Here is a 20,866-nt window from a genome sequence, read left to right as displayed (position 1 = left end):
AATTGATATCCATAGGTCACTGGTTCAACTCCGGTTCGAAGGATTTTGTCATACTATATAACCCAACCTCCTTTTCTTACATGAAAGTATTTACTGGGATACATGATGACAATGTATGCAGAAAGTTCTTTTGCCAAGTGTACAGTCTAAGATCAACCAAATTCACAATAGAATCATTACATTAGAGGTTAAAGTCAAATTCAAGACTGATTGCGAGAAAAGTATGCAACACTATCTTCACATGTGGAAAATGTATGATGAGGCAAATTCACGTTGGAAACATCGAAATAGACAATAAAATTGAAAGCCATTTGCGGAAATCGATACAGTACTGTCAAACATACATACAGTTACTGTGGAATATTCAAAGAATGATCACTCACTTGACATTTTCCAAACAAAAAATAATAACATTCAATAAAAAAGTGATTTTTGCAGTAATTAATTTAACACTGCAGCAGAATATATGTTGTGAATCGACCAGGTATAAAGTAATCGCCTGAGGTACATTGAAATGTATTCCATACGGAATACATATACTAAAATTGGAACGATACAGAGAAGACTAGTATACCTAGGCCCGTCCAAGGACGGCGAACCAGGCGGCTAGACATGTTCACCTAAGCGCACAGTACACATGGAGCAAAACGCCACTCGTATAATCCCACTGGCCAATTTCTTACTGTCCGGGACTTTTTTTTTCATCCATTTATGGACTTTTACATCTTCCACCGTGAGCCAGTCGATCTTTTGGGTTTTGTTTGTGGACTTGGTTTTTTTTTCGTTGCAAGCAAGTATCGGTTGAGTTTTGGTTTTATTTTGGGACTTTTATTTTTCAGAGTTTGGTTGTATTGTATTTGACACATTTCCCACGGTCTCGAGTTTCGGTGAAGTTTTCCACGGTTTTTTGAATCTTGACCACGTTTGGACCGTCAAACACCCCATTCTGATCCTCAACTCCTTCTTCCTCTCTTTCCTCATCTTCCCGTTTCACTTTCTTCCCTTCCAATTTATTTCTTCCCACTTTTTCCCATCTTCCTCCCCTCTCTCATCCTTCCCCCTCTCTATCTTCCCTCCCTCACCATCCTCTCCCTCACCATCCCCTCCCTCACCATCCCCTCCCTCACTATCCCCTCCCTCACCATCCCCACCCTCACCATCCCCACCCTCACCATCCCTTCTCTGCACACTCCTTCCTCATGTAATCCTTCCCCTTAGACTCACATGTATCTCGTACTTATCTCGATGAGGGCTTGAACAACGGGCCGTTGTATCCTGGATCCAATGCTCTAACCACTGAGCTGTTGAGTTGTATTATCAGTTAAACAGGGGGAAAAGTCATCAGCCACTTAAGTCAATTCGGATTTGCTCTAAATACCAATAAATATTAATCGAACGACGTAATTCTTTGGCCCGTAATGTATTTGCTCCTGTCTTTTAATGTAAGTTACAAAACTCGCTTTGCGTATAAAATTCGAATAACCACTTGAAAGGTAATAGTGAAATATATGATTGGTAGTGTATTGGTTAGAGTGTTCGCATAGCACATTTATGTCTTAAGGTTCAATACTCATAAATTATTAAAATAATAATTGATAATAATTGACAAATTGTTTGAAATAATTTACTTGGCTTTCAATCTGAATATCTCATAATTTCCTGTTTTCGTCTATGTATACCTCATTGCCGGTTTGAACAACAGCCCATCGTTTCTTGAGTCCTGTTCTCTAACCACATAGCTATTGAGAATTATTGAAGTATTTTCTTGGGAGGAAGTCATCGACATATATGAGGCAACATCGATAGTGAACAGTTGCGTTTGCAATAAATTGGTAGAATAATTCATCACCCGTCGTTAGCGAATTAGTTGCAATTACTCATGGCCCAACGTAAACAAATTTGTAGATATTATGTTTCACCCAACGTGTTCTGTAGAACACTTAAAATTTCCTGCCCGTTTTTTAACAGTTTAAAAGATTTAATTTCCTGCCCGTGGACAAATCATTTGCCAGTTTAACCAATGTCATTGAATCTCCGATACCTTGTGTTTGACCCGAAAAATTCCCTCGAATTCCTTCACCACAAGCTCTCGCGGCCGCGGGGGTGCCCCTTCGGGGGCCCCACCCCCGCGGGCTCGAGTCGCGGTGAAGGTATCCTCGGTTTTTGGTACCTTGAAAACGTTTCGCCCGTCGAACTCAGTTACGCATTTACCAGTTAAACCACTGCCATTAGATTTCTCATATATCAACTCATGGCACAGCGTATTTTGAAGGAATTTTAAAATTTCCTGCCCGTTAAGCGTGAGCTTGCGCTTAAATTTCCTGCCCGTGGACAAATCATTTGCCAGTTAAACCATTGTCATTGAATGTCTGATACCTTATGTTTCACCCGAAAAATTCCCTCGAATTCGTTCACCACGAGCTCTCGCGGCCGCGGGGGTGCCCCTTCGGGGGCCCCACCCCCGCGGGCTTGAGTCGCGGTGAAGGTGTCCTCGGTTTTGTGTACCTTGAACACGTTTCGCCCGTCGAACGCATTCTCACTTTTTTACAACTATTCTTTGTAGCTGCTTGTTAAGCGTGAGCCAAATCAAGAAAGTTAATCTTCCCACGTAACTTTTAGCCCGTCGTGATTGACTTTTGTTGAATTATTTTCAGCCCGTCGTGAGAAAATAAGGGTGAATTCTTTTCAGCCCGTCGTGAGCGGAATAGGGTGAATAATTTTAAGTTCGGCGTGAGCAACGTAGGGTGAATTATTTTCAGCCCGTCGTGAGCGAAATAGAATGAATTATTTTCAGCCCGTCGTGAGCGAAATAGATTGAATAATTTTCAGCCCGTCGTGAGCGAAATAGAGTGAATTATTTGCAGCCCGTCATGAGCAAATAGGGTGAATTATTTGCAGCCCGTCGTGACAGAAATAGGGCGAATTATTTTCAGCCCGTCGTGAGCAAAGAAGGGTGAATAATTTTCAGCTCGGCGTGAGCAACATAGATTGACCACTATTCAATGAGATCAAATTTCAATACCAATTGGTGGCCATGCGGTTAGAGAGTTCGCTTACCATGTGTAAGTACTCGGGTTCAATTCCCGTTAGAAGTCAATTGCTAAATTGATAATTGAATTTCTGTTTCTTAATTCGTAATTCGTAATAATACAACATATTGCCCGTGATCGAACCTCGAACCTCGAACCTCACGCACGGTAGGCGAGCATGCTAACCAATAAACCATGAGAGATATGGAATTTGATAGAGTGAATTGGATGGAAAAATATGTCGTAGAGCTACGGTGCATCGTGTCGCGCTCACCTGGGTGTGGCAAGAGCAACGCGACGTGTCTGACGAACGCCGAAATGTTAGAAACTACTCTTAATTGAGCTCAGTGATGAATATCAATTGGTGGTCAAGTGGTTAGCGAGTTCGCTTACTATGCGTGAGTTTTCAGGTTCAAATCCCGATAGACACCAATTTCCAAATTGAAAATTGAACATTACAAATTAACAATTCATAACAGTGCTTTGACCGGGATCGAACCTCGGACCTCTCGCATGTTAGCCGATCACGCTAATCAATACACTATTAGGAGATGATGTAAATAGAGGAAATGTGATGTAGAAATATGTCGTAGAGACACGGTGCGTCGCGTCGCGCTCACCTGTGCGTCATCAGCGACTTGACGCAAGACGCAGATATGTTTGAAATAACTTGTCAATAAGATCAAAGGAAAAATATCAATTGGTGGTCAAGTGGTTAGAGAGTTCGCTTACCATGCGTGAGTATTCGGGTTCAAATCCCGATAGACACACCAATTTCTGCAAATTGAAAATTGCAAATTAATAAATAATAACAGCGCCTGGATCAGGGATCGAACCTCAGACCTCTCGCATGGTAGTCGAGCACGCTATCCAATACACGATTAAAACGATGAAATCTATAAAGGGAATTGGATGTAAAAATATGTCTTAGAGACACGGTGCGTCGCGTAGCGCTCACCTGTGCGTCATGAGCGACGTGACGCGAGACGCAGAAATGTTTGAAATAACTTGTCATTAATATCAAATTTAAACATCAATTGGTGGTCAAGTGGTTAGCGAGTTCGCTTACCATGCGTGAGTTTTCAGGTTCAAATCCCGATAAACACCAATTTCTAAGTTGAAAAAATTGTACATTGTAAATTAACAATTCGTAACAGCGCCCTGACCCGGGATCGAACCACACACCTCTCGCATGATAGCCGCGCACGCTAACCAATACACCATGAGAGAGTTGGAATGCAATAGAGGAAATTGGATTTAAAAATGTATGTCCAAGACAAACGACGCGCACCGCGCACGAAACACGGGAAGCGCAACCACAACAACAACCATCTGTCCAAATTCCAACTCGTTCTAAATATCAGTTCTGATAGTGTAGTGGTTAGAGTGTGTGCGACAATGCCATCCTTATCGGATGTGCGGCGGAAGCACCTCTCCGACCATGGTTCAAACCCCAAGTAGTACACTCGAAGCTAATAGAGGACATCGACATATAACCGATGGAAAAAAACACCTACCCGACTACTAACAAATCCCCCCCCCTGTCCCAAAAAAAAAAAAAAAAAAAAAAAAAAAAACGCACACGGTTCAAGCCCGTGTGTGTGTGTGTGGTGGGAAGGGCGCGCGCAAACGGACAAACGATAGCTGACGTGTGTGTGTGTATCGCCTCGCTTACTCAATTCGAAACTTTCGCCACTGGTTGCGTCTCGCCGATACAGACAAACCACTCTGGGCCTTGGTGGGGACAAACAAACAAACAAACACACAAACAAACAGAATCACAGACACGCCAAGGTCACTTGTCCACGCCCGCGGTTTATAGAGCAGTAGAAGAGCAGTAGAAGAGCAGTAGAAGATAGAAGAAGAAAGAAGACTAGTATACCAGATGCCCGTCCAAGGACGGCGAACCACCTTGCTAGACGCAATCACCCAAGCGCACAGCACAGCACACATGCAGCAAAACGCCACTCGTATAATCCCACTGCCCAATTCCTTACTGCCCGGGACTTGTTTTTTCATCCATTTATGGACTTATCATCTTCCACCGTGAGCCAGTCGGTCTTTTAGGTTTTGTTTGTGGATTTGTGGACTTTGTTTTTTTCGTTGCAACTAAGTATCGGTGGACTTTGGGTTTATTTTCGGGACTTGCTTTTTTCAGAGTTTGGTTGTGTTGGATTTGACACAATTTTGGGTTTATTTTCGGGACTTGCTTTTTTCAGAGTTTGGTTGTGTTGGATTTGACACAATTTATGGTGTTTTGGGTGTGATTTTGGACTTGTACTTGTTTACGTGATATTTTGGTTTCATTTTAGGACTCTGTCGTTTTTCTCTGTAAGCCCGTTGGGGTTATTAGGTTTTTTTGGACTTGTAATTTTTCTAGGGATTTGATACCGGGGACTTGTGTTTTATTCAGAATTTGGATGTCTTCCACTTGACATTTATTGATATTTACTGTATTTGTTCCCACTTTACTTTACCCATCTATTTATCCCTTACCTATTGATTACCTGCCCGTGTATTCTTCATTTAACTTGTTACTGTCTTGAGTGTCATTTGAACACTGGTCCGCTGAATCTTGAATCCGTCGCTCTAACCACTGAGCCATGGAGTTGTGAATGAATGTTGCAAGAGTTGCTATAAATCGTCGTTTAATGTGCGGACAAAACTGTAACAGTGTCAAATCTTTATTCATACCCAACTTGCGATTCATTTACATGACATATTTTAGCAACTTATTGTATTTTGCCGAAAGCGGGTTTGAACCGACATCCTTTGGATTACCAACCCAATGCTATAACCACTACACCAACAGTGTTGTATATAATCAAGTTCTGACGTGACCAGGTGGATAGCACATACTTACACATGGTCATAGTTATCACCCAGCTTGAGAAAAAGCTTTTAAATCACATTGGAATTGGACTTTATCGATATTGAGACTATTTACTTCATTACACATTTTTTCGCTGAGAGTGGGTTTGAACCACCATTCTTTGAGTTGTCAATCCAGTGCTATAACCACTACACCAACAGCGATATCTCGTTTCACGTCTCGATGTGAACAAATGGATAGTTCATACATCTATATTGTCATATTCAACGAAAATAAACGAAGAAGGCTGCATTATTTTAAGCCCGGCGTGAGCAAGGTACGGTAAATTATTTTAAGCCCGTCGTGGGTGAAATAGGGATAATTATTTTCAGCCCGCTGTGAGTGAAATAGGTTGAATTATTTTCAGCGCTTCGTGAGCGAAATATATTGAATTAGTTTAAGCCCGGCGTTAGCGAAATAGAGTGAATTATTTTCAGCCCGCTGTGAGTGAAATAGGGTGAATTCTTTTCAGCCCGTCGTGGGCGAAATGGAGCAAACTATTTTCAGCCCGTCGTGAGAAACTTGGTGTAAATTCTTTTCAGACCGTCGAAAGTGAAATAGGGTGAATATTTTTCAGCCCGGTGTGAGCAGCAAAGGGTTTAATATTTTCAGCCCGTCATGATCAATGGAAGGGGAATTTTTTTCAGCCCGTCAAGAGCAACACACGGCGAAATATTTCCAGCCCGGCGTGATCAACCTGGGTTGACTAATTTTAAGCCAGTAAAAGGGAAATAGAGTGAAATATTTTCAACCTGCCGCGAGTGAAATAGAGTGAATTATTTTCAGCCCGCCATGATTAATGTGAGATGAATTATTTTAATCCCAGAGTAAGCAATATTTGGTGAAATATTTTCAGCCCGCCCTGAGCGAAATAGGGTGAATTATTTTGAGCCCGGTGTGAGTGAAATAGAGTGTATTATTTTAATCCCGTAGTAAGCAACGTGGGATGAATTATTTTTGCCCGTCGTTAGCATCGTAGAGTGAATAATGGTCAGCCCGCCATGGACGAAATAGGGTGAATAAATTTCAGCCCGCCGATAGCGAAATACAATGAGTGTTTTTATGTCCGGCGTGAGCAATGTGGGGTGCATTATTTTCATCCCGTCGTGAGCATCGTAGGGTGAATTATGTCGTGACCGGTGTGAGCAGCATAGAATTGATTATTTTCAGCCTAGCGTGAGCAATGTAGCTTTAAGCCCGTAAGGCGCTAGCAAAACTGGGTGAATAATTTATCGCCCGTTAGTAGCAATATATCGGGTGAATTACTTTCAGCCCGTCGTGAGACAAATAGGGTGCATTATTATTATATACCCGGCGTGAGCCAAATCAAAGTAATGAGTCGACCACGGAATGCGTCTCGTCTCTCACGGCGAGCCACATAGCTGATGTATTTGTGTGTTCAAAATTACTTGAAGTTTAAGTATCAATTAAATATTAATTGGTAGTCCTGTGGTTAAAGTGTTCGCTAACCATGTCACAGGATTCGGATTCAGTTCCCGGTATGAGTGACCATTATATTCAAATAATTACTTTCATTTCACTAAAATTGATTGTGACTTGAGCCAGGTTCGAACATCGGACGTCTCCAATGCTGAGCGAGGACGCTAACCACTATACCATGAGCTGATGGAATGTAGCAGCATAGCATGGGTTATATGCTGAATCATGGGTCGACGATGGCATGCGTCTCGTCTCTCACGGCGAGCCGCATAGATGACATGTGTGTGTGTGCCGAGTCACTTGAAGTTGAAGTAACAATCATGTATCAATTGGTGGTCCAGTGGTTAGAGCGTTCGCTAACCATAACAGAGGACTCGGGTTCAATCCCCGGGATAAGTGACCATTAATTTCCAATAATTACTTTCAGTTCATTAAAATCGAATGTGACTTGATCCGGGTTCGAACCTCGGACCTTTCGAATGCTAAGCGAGCACGCTAACCACTATACCATGAGCTGATGGAAAGTATCAACATAGCAAGGGTTATATGCAGAATCATGAGTCGACGATGCCTTGCGTCTCGTCTCTCACGGCGAGCCACATAGCTGTGTGTGACATGTGTGTGTCGAGCCACTTGAAGTTGAAGTTGACATCTGATATCAATTGGTGGTCCAGTGGTTAGAGCGTTCGCTAACCATGCCGGAGGACTCGGGTTCAATCCCCGAGATAAGTGACCATTAATTTCAAATAATTACTTTCAATTCATTAAAATCGAATGTGATGACTTGATCCGGGATCGAACCTCGGACCTCTCGCATGCTAAGCGAGTACTATAACCACTATACCATGAGCCGATGAAATACGGTAGCAAGCCATGGGATGGATTGATGTAGTGTGTGGAAGCGCACTATAAAAGCACCAAAAGTCGCAACGACAGCAGTTGTATGGAGTTTCAACTTGGAATGAATATCAGTTCTGATAGTGTAGTGGTTAGAGTATGAGGTGAGGACCGTGTTGCAACGCTATCGGACCCACCAAGTATTCGAAGCCATGGTTCAAACCCAACACTCGATACAAATTAATAGAGGACATTGTGTGATGATTACCAATGGAAAAAACAAAATCTCCAACCCCCAACCTTCCCCCCACTTGGTTCGATCCCGGGTGGTGTACACACACACACATAGACAATGTGAAGCACAGATGCAAAGAGGCACCAACGCGCAATGAGGGAGACGGATGTGTGTCACGAGTGTGATGCGCCTTAAACGATGTATGCGCCTCATGTCTCTAATCTTTCGCACCTGGATGCGTCTCGCCGCTACAGACAAACAGCAAAGTTGGATGCTTGGTGATAACAAACAAACAAACCGACAAACAAACATCATCACAGACAAAGTCAAGGTTGAATTGGATGGACCACGGGCGATACACGAGAGACTAGTATACCAGATGCCCGTCCAAGGACGGCGAACCACCTTGCTAGACGCAATCACCCAAGCGCACAGCACAGTACACATGGAGCAAAACGCCACTCGTATAATCTCACTGCCCGATTCCTTACTGCCCGGGACTTAGTTTTTCATCCATTTATGGACTTTTACATCTTCCACCGTGAGCCAGACGGTCTTTTGGTTTTTTTTTTTGGACTTATTTTTTTTTTCGTTGCAACCAAGTATCGGTGGCATTTGGGTTTATTTTTGGGACTTATATTTATTCAGAATTTGGTTGTGTTGGACTTGACACAATTTTGGGTATATTGGGTGTGATTTTAGACTTGTACTTTTTTACGTGATATTTTGGTTTCATTTTAGGAATCTGTCGTTTTTCTCTGTAAGCCCGTTGGGGTTGTAAGGTTTTTTTGGACTTGTATTTTTTCGAGGGATTTGGTACCGGGGATTTGTGTTTTATTCAGAATTTGGATGTGTTCCACTTGACATTTATCGATATTTACTGTATTTGTTCCCACTTTACTTTACCCATCTATTTATCCCTTTCCTATTAATTACCTGCACGTTTTTTCTTCAATTATTGGTTACTGTCTTGAGTATCGTTTGAACACTGGTCCGCTGAATCTTGAATCCGACGCTCTAACCACTGAGCCTTGGAGTTGTGAAAGAATGTAGTCAGAATTGCTATAAATCGTCATTTAATCTGCGGACAAAATTGTAACAGTGTCAAATCTTTTTATGATTTCTTACTTCCGATTCATTTGCATGCCATATTTTGGCTACTTTTTTTTGCCGATATCGGGTTTGAACCGACATCCTTTGAATTACCAATCCAATGCTATAACCACTACACCAACAGAGGTGTATATATTCAAGTTCCGACGTGACCAGGTGGATAGCGCATTCTTACACATTGTCATAGTTATCACCCAGCGTGAGCAAAAGCGTTTCAATATCATCGTAGTTTAACTTTATCGATATTGAGACAATTTGCTTCATTAGACGGTTGTTGGCCGAAAGTAGGTTTGATCCACCACGCTTTGAGTTATCAATCCAATGCTATAACCACTACACCAACAGCGGTGTTTGGTTGCAAGTCTTGATGTGACCAAATGGATTCTGCATACATCTATATTGTCATGGTCAGCAAAAATAAACGAAAATGGGTGCATTATTAAATTAATATTAATAAGCATAATTCAATGCAAGTCTCGACGGGACCTAATGGGTAGTGCATTCTTTAAAATTTTCAGTATCATCGCCCAGCAAGAACAAAATCGATTTATTTGCATCAGTGTAAGAATTTATCGTTTCTGGAACTATTTGTTTCATTCCAATGTTGTTTTCCTGAGAGTGTATTTGAACCACCAACCCTTAATTTACCTATTCAATGCCATAACCACTTCACCAACTACGTTATTTAAATCATTTTCCGAGGTGACCAGGTGGATAGCGCATACTTACATATTGTCATAGTTATCACTCAGCGTGAGCAAAAGCGTTTTATTTACATCGGAGTTTGCATTTAGCGAAATTAAGACTATTTGCTTCATTAGACAATTGTTTGTCAAGAGTGGGTTTGAACCACCATTCTTTGGGTGAATATAGAAAAGCAAGCTTATCAGCTCGACGAATGGATAGTCGTAAGCCAGTAAACTGTCTTAAATAGCAAATTCAGGGCCGAAACGAATGGCTGTTGCTTACATTTTGTTGTTAATCTCCTGTTATTTTTTCTCGAGTAATTCTGACTATACCAACAGTTTCATTGTCTATGCAAACTTTTCAAAAGAGCAATTGCCTATGGCGGTAAAATAACCAACGTGAGGTTCATCGCCCAGCAAGAACAAAATCGATTAATTTGCATCAGTGTAAGAATTCACCGTTGCGGAAACTATTTTCTTCATTCGATTGTTATTTGCCTGAAAGTGGGTTTGAACCATCAACCTTTTCTTACTAATCTAAATCTATAACCACTACACCAACAGCAGTGTTTAAGACGATTTTCCAATTTGACCAAATGTATAGCGCGAGAGCAAAAGCGTTTTATTTACAATGGTATTACCAACCTTTGTATTACCAATCCGATGTTATAACCACTACACCAACAGGGGTGCTGAGATACGTCAACAGTCCCGATGTTACCAGTTGGACAGCGCATACTCACACATAGTCATGGTTATCGCCCAGCGTGAGCAAAATCGATTAATAGGCATCACTATCAGAATTATTCAATTATGAAACTATTTGTTTCATTAGATTGTTAATTGCCCAGAGTGGGTTTGAACCACCAACCTTCGTATTATTAAGCAAATGTCATAACCACTACACCAACAGCGGTGCTCATAATCCTCAACAGTCCCGATGTCATCAAGTTGAAAGCGTATACTCACACATAGTCATAGTTATCGCCCAGTGTGAGTAAAATCGATTAATCGGCATAAGTAAAAGAATTACTCAAATGAGAGACTATTTGCTACTTTTAATCATTGTTTTCCGAGAGTGGGTTTGAACCATCAACCTTTGAATAACCAATACAATGCTATAACCACTACACCAACAGCGGTGTTTATAAACGTTAACAGTCCCGACGTCACCAAGTGGACAGCGCATACTCACACAAAGTCATGGTTATCACCCAGCGTGAGCAAAATCGATTAATAGGCATCAGTATTAGAACTACTCAATTGTGAGACGATTTGCTTCATTACATAGTTGTTAGCTGAGAGTGGGCTTGAACCACCAACGTTAGAATTACCAATACAATGCTATAACCACCACACCAACAGCGGTGGTGAAACTGAATTCCCAACGGGACCAGCATTTTAGCGCATAACTATACATTGTCATGGTAACAACACATCAAGGGCAAAACCAATTTATTTGCATCGGTTTTTGAAATATTCGATATTGAAAATCTTCGCATTATTATACAGTTGTTCGCCGAGAGTGGGTTTGAACCACCGACCTTAGAGTTACCTATCCAATGCTCTAACCACTACACCAACAGCGGTGAGGTTAATAAAGTTCCGACGTGACCAGGTGCATAGCGCATACTTACATATTGTCATGGATATCGCTCAGCTGGAGCAAAATTAAAGTCCTTGGATTTGAAGACATTTTTTAAAATCGCTACCGATCTCTAAACATCATTCGGTCACTACTCGTGCTATTCTTTACATCAGAAAGATATTAGCCGACTGTGGGTTTGAACCATCAACGCGTAATCTTTTTTCAGTGATGTCACTCATCAATCGATGTGATCAAATCTGTTGGACTATTTATCGGACCATTTTTAAGGTTTATTTTAAGGTTGTATTAATCGCCCGGCATGAGCAAAGCGGGAGAATTATTGTTCGAATGGTCGTTTCAATCAATCGATGTTTAATTAACAGATAAATAAAAAAAAAGTGTAGTGGCTATAGCGTTTATAAACGGCGAAATAATACTTGGCATCATCATTATAAGTGCGATACTTTGAATTCTATCAGCTTTGAAATCCGAAGAATATATAAAAATATAACGGCACTCAGCCAGGTTTGAACCGTTACCATTACTGTCCTTAAGCAAGTACGCTATCCAGTACACCATTTGCCGATGTGTAAAACTCGTAAAACACTTTTAAAATATTTTTCATTGGCGAAAATTTTGAATTTTTTGTTGTTTTTTTATTATTTTGGGTATTTATTGCTACACTTTAATATTATTAATTCACGGTTGAGCGCACATGGGTACTACCCCATGGCCATGCCCGTGCTCCATTTTTTGGCCCGTAGACCGAGGCGGAATTTAGTTCCTCTTGGGTTTAGAAAGCTGGGAAAGAAAGGAATAGAAAGGAAAAAGGGATCCAAGAAGGTTTTCAGGGGTTGACTACGGAAGAATGGTATAAAGGATTAAGTCGTTTAACTGTGTGATGATGATGTGTTTACAAAAGGACTTCTTTGTAAACAATATTGACGGTGAATACTTTCTCTTTTTCCTCTTCAGTGGCTGTCAGGTGATTTCTCAAAAGCCGTCCTTGCTTTGCAGATTCAGCTATTTCAACTTTGACACCTGTGGGTTTTTTCCCCGATAAAAAAAGTAAAACATTCTATAAAGTAAAAGAAGTAAACAAAAATCTATAAAAAATATTTATGAACCTTCTTTCGATGTTGCACGTGAAAAAGCCACATACAGCTGACCGTGAGAAAAGACAGGCTCCGGGAGGAAAATGCCGACACGATCAAAAGTCTGGCCCTGTGACTTGGTGATGGTTATGGCAAATGCCAACAGCACAGGAAACTGGAGCCTCTTGAGTATGACAGGAAGATCGGAATCGGTGGGCGACAGCGTCATTCGCGGGATGTAAACCGTGTGACCCTTGTTCTTGCCGGAAGCGATGTCTGCAACGATCAGATTTTCTCTGAGGGCCCTGATGATGAGACGGGTGCCATTGCAGAGACCCTTACGCGAATCAATGTTCTTGAGCAGAATGATGATGGCTCCCACTTTCAACTTGAGAACATGAGTGGGAATTCCGGACACATTAAAGGTGTTGAGAATCTCGGTTGGATAATTGGCAATTTCTTCAGGATCGTCCGAATCAATCGTGTCGATGCTTTTGTACTGATGAACTATTCCAGGCATGTCTTTGATGATCTGATTGTTGATCCGTAGGCAGTCTTCGTTCTTCGGACAGAGAATGGCTCGACTGCAAATCTGCTGAGATACCTCTGGATCCAAAAGAAGAGAAGGAACACCAAAGACGTACTCAATCAAATTCCGTCCAAAGTCCAGAAATTCGGCAGGAATTTCGATGAGATTGGGATTGTTAAGTCTTGGATTCGTTGGCAGAGTACCGTTTCCAAGCTGAATAAGCCAGTCAGCGTAGTCTTGATTGCCGGCCACGGTACGCATATTCTGGGTTAGACGAAGATGACGAAACAGAGGCCACGTTGCGTTATTTCGGATTGTAGCTTCCACCACCTTCACCCTGTTTCCATGTCGGACGACTGGTAAACATTGACGAAAGTCACCACCAAGAAGAAGGACTTTTCCACCATGAGGTATATTTTTCTTTTCCAATTTTTGAAAGAGGAAATTAAAAGCGTCGAGAGCGTGATTTGTCTTCATTGTGGCTTCGTCGGAAATGATGAGAACGGCACTTAAAATCAAATTAGCGAGAGTGCTTCCATCTACAATTTTCGATCTGGTAACTTCGGTAATTGGAGGGTAGATCTTAAATTGGGAATGGTATGTTGAGCCGTCAATCAACAACGTAGAAGCGATGCCGGTAGAAGCGACGGCGATGACTGTCTTCCCTTGGCCTTGCAGTACGGTGATCAGAGTGTTGTACAAAAAGGTCTTGCCAGTACCTCCAGGACCATCCAAAAAATACTGATGGGGAACTGAGTTGTTGTTGTCGTTGATGGCAGCCATGACTTGATCATAGGCGGCTCGTTGACCTTCGTTCAATTGAGTAACCATCAGTTCACCCAATCGTCTCTTTTCTATCCGGGTAATTGCAGTATTCTCTTCGAGTTGAGCTTCAATAATTTGGCGAATAAGCTGAAAGTCAGGAACAGGCAAAGAGAGTTCTTCCATTGTTCTATTGTGGAGAATCAACTTGTCTTGAATCCATTTCAAAGTCAAGTTTTTGGCGACTTCCGCATCGTGACCAGTTCGAATGAAATCTTCCATAAGGTGGGGCAGAGACCGATCAAAGAGATGAAGAGCGTCGGTAGGATTGCAAAAGAGGCAGACATCGACAAAGAGCTGTCTCAATCGCTCCGGCATTTCAAAGGCGGCGGCATCGTCCAAGGTCTTCTCCCAAACGCTGTCGTCCTCCAGCAAATTCAAAGCAGAAGCGGCTGATTTAAACGTCGGTAGAAGGACACCGTTGACCGTGCGGAGATCTTCAAAGCTGGTTGATCCTCTGACGTTGATGAGAAGCAAGCGAAGGCAGTATCGCTCAACTTGACGGACGCCCACGGTATATAAGCGGCCTATGATTTTAATATTTCTTCTTCGAGGTTTCCAATAATAACGTTCACCCGACCTAACGAAACAGAAATGATGGACAATTTCTCGGTAAAAATACTGTCTCGCTTCTTCATTATCCCGATTCAAGATGAACCAAGCAGTTAACGTCGTTTCTTTGGTCGCGGCATTGATGACTGCCTGTTCCTCGTTGCCCGGTTGGAAAAAGACGGACTGTTCAAGAGGCAGATGCACGGCTAGTCGGGTGATGGTATGAGAACGATCGCTGAGAGGAAACTTGAAGATTCTATGGGCGGCTTCTGGCGCGCTGACGTAACGGGTGTCCGTAAAGGTGGAGATTTCGTCCCAAACAAAAACCTGCTCGTTTTCTTCTCCAGCCTGCTGATGCGTTCCAGTTTTCGATTCAATGTTGCTGCAGTCGTGACCTTTGTACACATACTTGAAGATGTACTTGACAGTGGTCATATTGGCGCAATACTCGATGTTGATGTGACAATCATATTTCAGTAGCAACCAAGGGTTATAAGGAACAACCCATCGGTTGTCCACTTCATAGTGAGTGTGCCCCCTTTTCAAACGATGTACAACACCAGTGTTTCTTCTTTTATACGTCGGATAGCCGTTGTCATTGATCATAGTCTCTTCGTTGAAGTCTTTGGGGAACTTTTTACTGCAGCCCTCTTCATCCATGCAGGGAGAATTTTTGTTGATGGCTCCACACGGACCGTGAATCATGTGAGCCATAACAGAGTCGTAAAGTCTTGGATAGAGTGTCTTGTCGGGAATTTCAGCGCAGATGGTCTTATCCATATCCTCTGGTGTCGAAGGAGCGTCACGGCTGTCGACCCACACCAGCATGTGGCAATGAGGCAGTCCACGTTTCTGAAATTCGATGACTTCGATTCTGGCCACGGCGAAACCCAATATTTGCTTTTTCTCGATGTCGTCGACCAACTCTTTCTTCTTCAAGTGGAATACTCTTGCGACCATATCGGGACGATCGGAAGCCGTCAAGTAGTTTGGGATATTAGCAACAATTTCCCTCCACTTGGGATTGCAGGTAAACGTCACAAAAAAAGTCGGTTTGCCAAATTTTCCACAAATTGCCATAGCGTCTTGGTAATTTTGTTTCATGGCTCGAGGACTGCCAATAAAAGACGAAGGGAGAATGTAGATCGAGCCAACTGCCAAATTTGCTCTCTCTGCTCGATTGTTGATGTAATCCATCAGACCGCAGTAGCGCTCAACATGCAGCTCTTTCTGGTTTCGTCTGAGCCAATCTAGGCGACTCCCCTCGGTCTTGACGTAAGAATCGACAAAATACATCTGAGTGACGGGACCCCCAGCCAAAACGTTGTTGAAATCACCACGAACTGATATGCGCGAACTGTAAAATTCGGCTTGCGTCACTCTTGAGCGTGGGCCTCTGTTTCTGTTCGGTGGTCGATCGTCGTTCTCCTCGTCCGCTTCTGGTTCTTGTTCTTCACCTGTCTCATTTTCAATCACAGCATTGCCATCTGCTGCGGCCATTTCCTCACGAATTAAAACTCTGGGGTTGAGACACAAGGGATCAATCTGCTCCTCTTCATCTTCTTCAACAATCATGGCCATTGCTGCCGCTTCATCTCTCTCTCTCCGTCTGGTGGTGGTATAAGGGATGTTGATTTGCCAACCGTCGTCACCGTTCGGAAATAAAAGTGGGTAACACATCGGATCACACATAACCTTTTTTGTGTCAATCTGGATGAATCGTCGGCCTCTGACGGGAATGTAGAGATGGCCACGAATATCTCTGTAGGCTGGTGGTTCACCGTCAGTGCTTTTGAAAACCACAGCAATTTCGTTGACCGTTGGACAGTTGTATCTTCGTTGGTCGACATTTCTCCTATCGCAAGTGATGATCATGCCGATAGTGTAGTGAGGAAGATTTTCAGCTTGACGTTGAACGTATTCTTCTTCAAGAACCTGACGCATCATCTTGTAGGTCAAGGCGTAAGGATTCATTTCTCGAAGCATAGCGTCCAGCTCTTCCATCAAAGTTCTACAACAACCTGACATCATTTCGATATTCGCCCTGAAATCAGTAGCCTGCGCAGAATCCAAAAAATACAAATCAGAGTATCTGGGATTTGCCGTCTGACCGAGAGGAGTAGTTTGGTGGTAAATCTGACCATGGATGCGTACACAGGTCGGGCCGCGACCCGGCGGCGTTGAAAAATTAGCTCCCATAGAGGCGAAAGCATGGGCGCTGTTGTAATTTCGAATCTGCTTCATGAAATGTTTCGATTTGGGATGCCGGTTTTGCAAGAGGCTGGCCAATGGTTCTGGACACGGCTTAGCAGGTGGAAGAATGACATTACCCTTTGCGCAGCATTGCTGGAACTTCTTGTCTTTCGGCATTTCTTTCGCGAAATGTTTGGCATCACATTCCGAGCAAATCTTGGTCAAATCTCCGCAATCATGCAGGTGAACGCGGTCCTCTGCCACGATTTCTTTGCAAGCCTGCCGATGAGTTCTTGGATTTCCACGCCGGTCGCGTTCAGTCATCAACTGCAAACGAAGAGCTTCGTCTTCTTCATTTTCAATTGGATTAATTTCGCCATGATCAAGTGCATCCCTGGCTCGCAATTCTTCGTTTTCTCGCTCTCGTTGTTCTTCAAGTTCTCGACGTAACTCTGTTCGAAGCCGATCCTCTTCACGCCTCATAGCAGTTTCTTCTTCGTTCTCGGTCGCTCTGTAATCAGCCATGAAATCAGAGTGTTCAACGCGACCTTCCTGCTCAATTTCGTCGAACACATTGACTTGCTGACGAAATCTATCAGAGATGGCGCGCTCTATTCGCTCCGTTGTGGTTTCCTTTTCTCGTACGACTTCCTGGCGTGATGACTGATCCTGAAGTCGAGAAAGATTGCTTTCTTCAGTTTCGTTGTCGCGTAAACCTTCCTGACGGACTAATTGATCACGAAGTCGTGCCGCATTTTCTGCTTCAATTTCTTGATTCCGAAGACATCTTTGCCGCAGAGACTGTTCGCGCAGCCTAGCTACTTTTTCGGCTTCCAATTCCTCGTTGCGCAGAGAACTTTGCCGCAGAGACTGTGCGCCAAGCCTGGCTGATTTTTCGGCTTCCGATTCCTTGTTGCGCAGAGAACTTTGCCGCAGAGCCTTTTCACGCAGCCTAGCTGCTTTCTCTGCTTCCGATTCTTCGCTACGCAAGGAACTTTGCCGCAGAGCCTGTTCGCGTAGCCTAGCTGATTTCTCTGCTTCCGATTCCTCGTTCCGCAGAGCTTTTTGCCGTAATGACTGTTCCCGTAGTCGAGCCAACTTTTCTGCTTCTGATTCTTCGTGGTGCAGAGCTTTTTGCCTCAAGGCCTGATCTCGAAGCCTAGCTGATCTCTCTTCTTCAGATTCATCTTGCCGCAGAATTCTCATCCGTAATGCCTGGGATTGCAATCGAGCTCGTTGCTCTTCAGGAGTTTCTCGGTTGCCGACAGCTGTCTTTCCTGCCTGGTGTTGTTGTCTTGCTGGACGCTCTGCCACAGCATCATTGGCAAGAACAACCGTTGAACGATCAGACGTTGTTCTCTGATTCATCGCTCGCAAGATAGATGCCGTTTCTTGTTGACGAAGGGCAGCTTGCCGATCCGCCTCGGCCTGCAATCGAACACGATTTTCTTCTGTTTGAAGAAGACCAGCCTGCCTCTCTGCCTCGGCTTCCAATCGCAAACGATTTTCTTCTGATTGAAAAAGACCAGCCTGCCGCTCTGCTTCAGCATCCAATCGAATACGATTTTCTTCTTCGTGCAGATTTTGTTCTCCGTGCCGAAGAACTGCTACCCGCTCCTCCTCGGCCAACAGTCGAGCACGATCATCTTCTTCATTCTGCTCCTGCCTAAGGAGTTGCTGCCGGATTCTTTGATCGAGCAGCCTAGCTTGATGCTCAACTCCCGTCTCGCTAGCACGGGCGACTCTTTTCCGGTCCGCATCTAACCTCTGCCTGAACGCTCTTTCGTCAGGTGCCTCTGCCTGACGGTCTTCTCTCGCCTTTTGCGCCTTCAAATTCTTTGCAGCCTGATCATCTTCGGGATTGAGCCGACGACGCTTCTCTTCACGGACGAACTTGGCCTTTTCCCTCTGAGCCGCCAATCTAACTTGTTTTGCCTCCGGGTCTTCGAGACTTCTTTTTTCCCTAGCCTTCCTATTCTTCTCATCCTTTTCCTCTCGAGTTAATTCGCGACGCGGTGGCATTTTCAGATCAGCAAAATAACCCCTAATTTTCCAAAAAAAATTCGCTACTATCAGTGGAGGGCTTTTTGGAGGGCTTTTGGAGGACTTTACACCGCACAAATGTTCAAAAAGCTTAAAACTAAACACAAATACGAACATAAGCCGTCGACACCCGGTGCTCAATATCCCAGTGGTACAGCCCGGTTAAGGTTCACATCTGATAAACAAATACGCATCGCAGGTTAGCTCCTCTCCGGTTGTCGACTGTTCGTTACACAAAAGACATACCTCCAAAAATGGCAAAAGTAATACAATTATTTTCATTGACGCTCAACTTGATGCTGACTTGATCGGGATTTCAATCGCAATTGTGGCTGTTTGAAAGCCATAATGCTAACCGCTACACCAAGACCAGCACAAATTGGCTGAAAACCGTCGGACACCACAACTATTAAGTCTTTAGCAGGCTAAGATAACATGCTACGGACTTTAAATTGATGGAATTCGGAAAGTACTTTACTTGAGAAATGAGTGTTGTGATGCTGTAGGAAGCTGGAAGACATCTCGAAGTTGGAATAACCGGCGACTCGAATATTGTAGATCCCGCTGAAGAATGGCAACAAAAAAACACATATTAGTATTAAAACACAAAAGCAACACAAATGCACCAAGTTCAGTGAAAGAAACACAGTTTTGAAATAAACAATTTATTTTTTTTTTCACGGAATCAGTTTTGAACCATCAACCTCATTGTTTGAAATCCGCCACGCTAACCACAGCACCACGGGCCGATGACATGAAAAATCAATTCGACGACAAAATAGCCGGAAGCTGGCGATTTCTAGCAGTTGTTTTTTTTTTCAAGTAGATGCAAGGCATAGCACATAGTTATCAATCACAGACATTTATTCAAAACCAAAAAACAGAATTGACTTAATCTAGATGTGAAGGATAAACCTCTTAGTACGGAAGCGAACGTTATCCAATACTCCACCGACGTATACCAAAGTATGGAAAATCAATGACCCCAAAATGATATACAGAAGCTAAAATATACTTGATACCTTAAGTTTAGATCACATGATGAAACCAAAACACTGAAAACACAATCAATTCATAATTAATGACACACATAACCAAGATTTACCCACACTTAACAAAGCTTTCAACATTGATGATTAAGACTATATCTAGAAATGGTATCGGAAAATCAGATTACCTTAGAATTCAAATCCTGAATTTAGTCGTTGACTTAAAGGCGGTCGTAAATACACAGCGAAATCGATGAATAAGCCACCAATCAAATGCTGAAATACAAAACAACATGAGTCAATAAGAATTATTTCCTTAAACTGGGCCATCCCAGCAGAAATTCTTTTTCGCAGTCTTTTCTTGAGCAAACTTTTACTTTAATACTGAGATTTTTCTGATGAAAAGACTGTGAATAAGAATAATATCCTAAAACTGGACCATCCCAGCAGAAATTCTTATTCGCAGTCTTTTCTTGAGCAAACTTTTACTTTACTGAGATTTTGTAGATGAAAAGACTGCGAATAAGAATTATTTCCTAAAAGTGGACCATACCAGCAGAAATTCTTATTCGCAGTCTTTTCTTCAGTTTACTTGTGCTTTACTGAGATTCTGCTGATGAAAAGACTGCGAATAAGAATAATTTCCCAAAACCTGACCAACCCAGCAGAAATTCTTATTCGCAGTCTTTCCTTCAGCTAACTTTTACTTTACTGAGATTCTGCTGATGAAAAGACTGCGAATAAGAATCATTTCCCAAAACTGGGCCATCCCAGCAGAAATTCTTATTCGCAGTCTTTTCATCTGCAAACTTTTACTTTACTGAGATTTTGGTGATGAAAAGAC

At 42.8% G+C, this 20,866-nt stretch overlaps 1 protein-coding gene across 1 annotated transcript; it reads right to left on the bottom strand.

The window, feature by feature from the left end:
- Window positions 1-12,713: 12,713 nt before the first annotated feature.
- On the bottom strand, window positions 12,714-19,012 carry LOC124342103. The gene is made up of 2 exons (XM_046795073.1): window positions 12,928-19,012; window positions 12,714-12,841 (listed from the first exon to the last, which is right to left on the bottom strand). Exons 1-2 carry the CDS (start codon window positions 19,010-19,012, stop codon window positions 12,714-12,716), a joined length of 6,213 nt encoding a protein of 2,070 aa, XP_046651029.1.
- Window positions 19,013-20,866: the final 1,854 nt, after the last annotated feature.

The sequence above is a fragment of the Daphnia pulicaria genome, chromosome 6 (assembly GCF_021234035.1).
Source record: "Daphnia pulicaria isolate SC F1-1A chromosome 6, SC_F0-13Bv2, whole genome shotgun sequence".
In the NCBI taxonomy this organism is placed as follows: domain Eukaryota; kingdom Metazoa; phylum Arthropoda; class Branchiopoda; order Diplostraca; family Daphniidae; genus Daphnia; species Daphnia pulicaria.
Note: the sequence above shows the minus strand (reverse complement) of the source record. Positions and strands in the feature narration are given on the sequence as shown.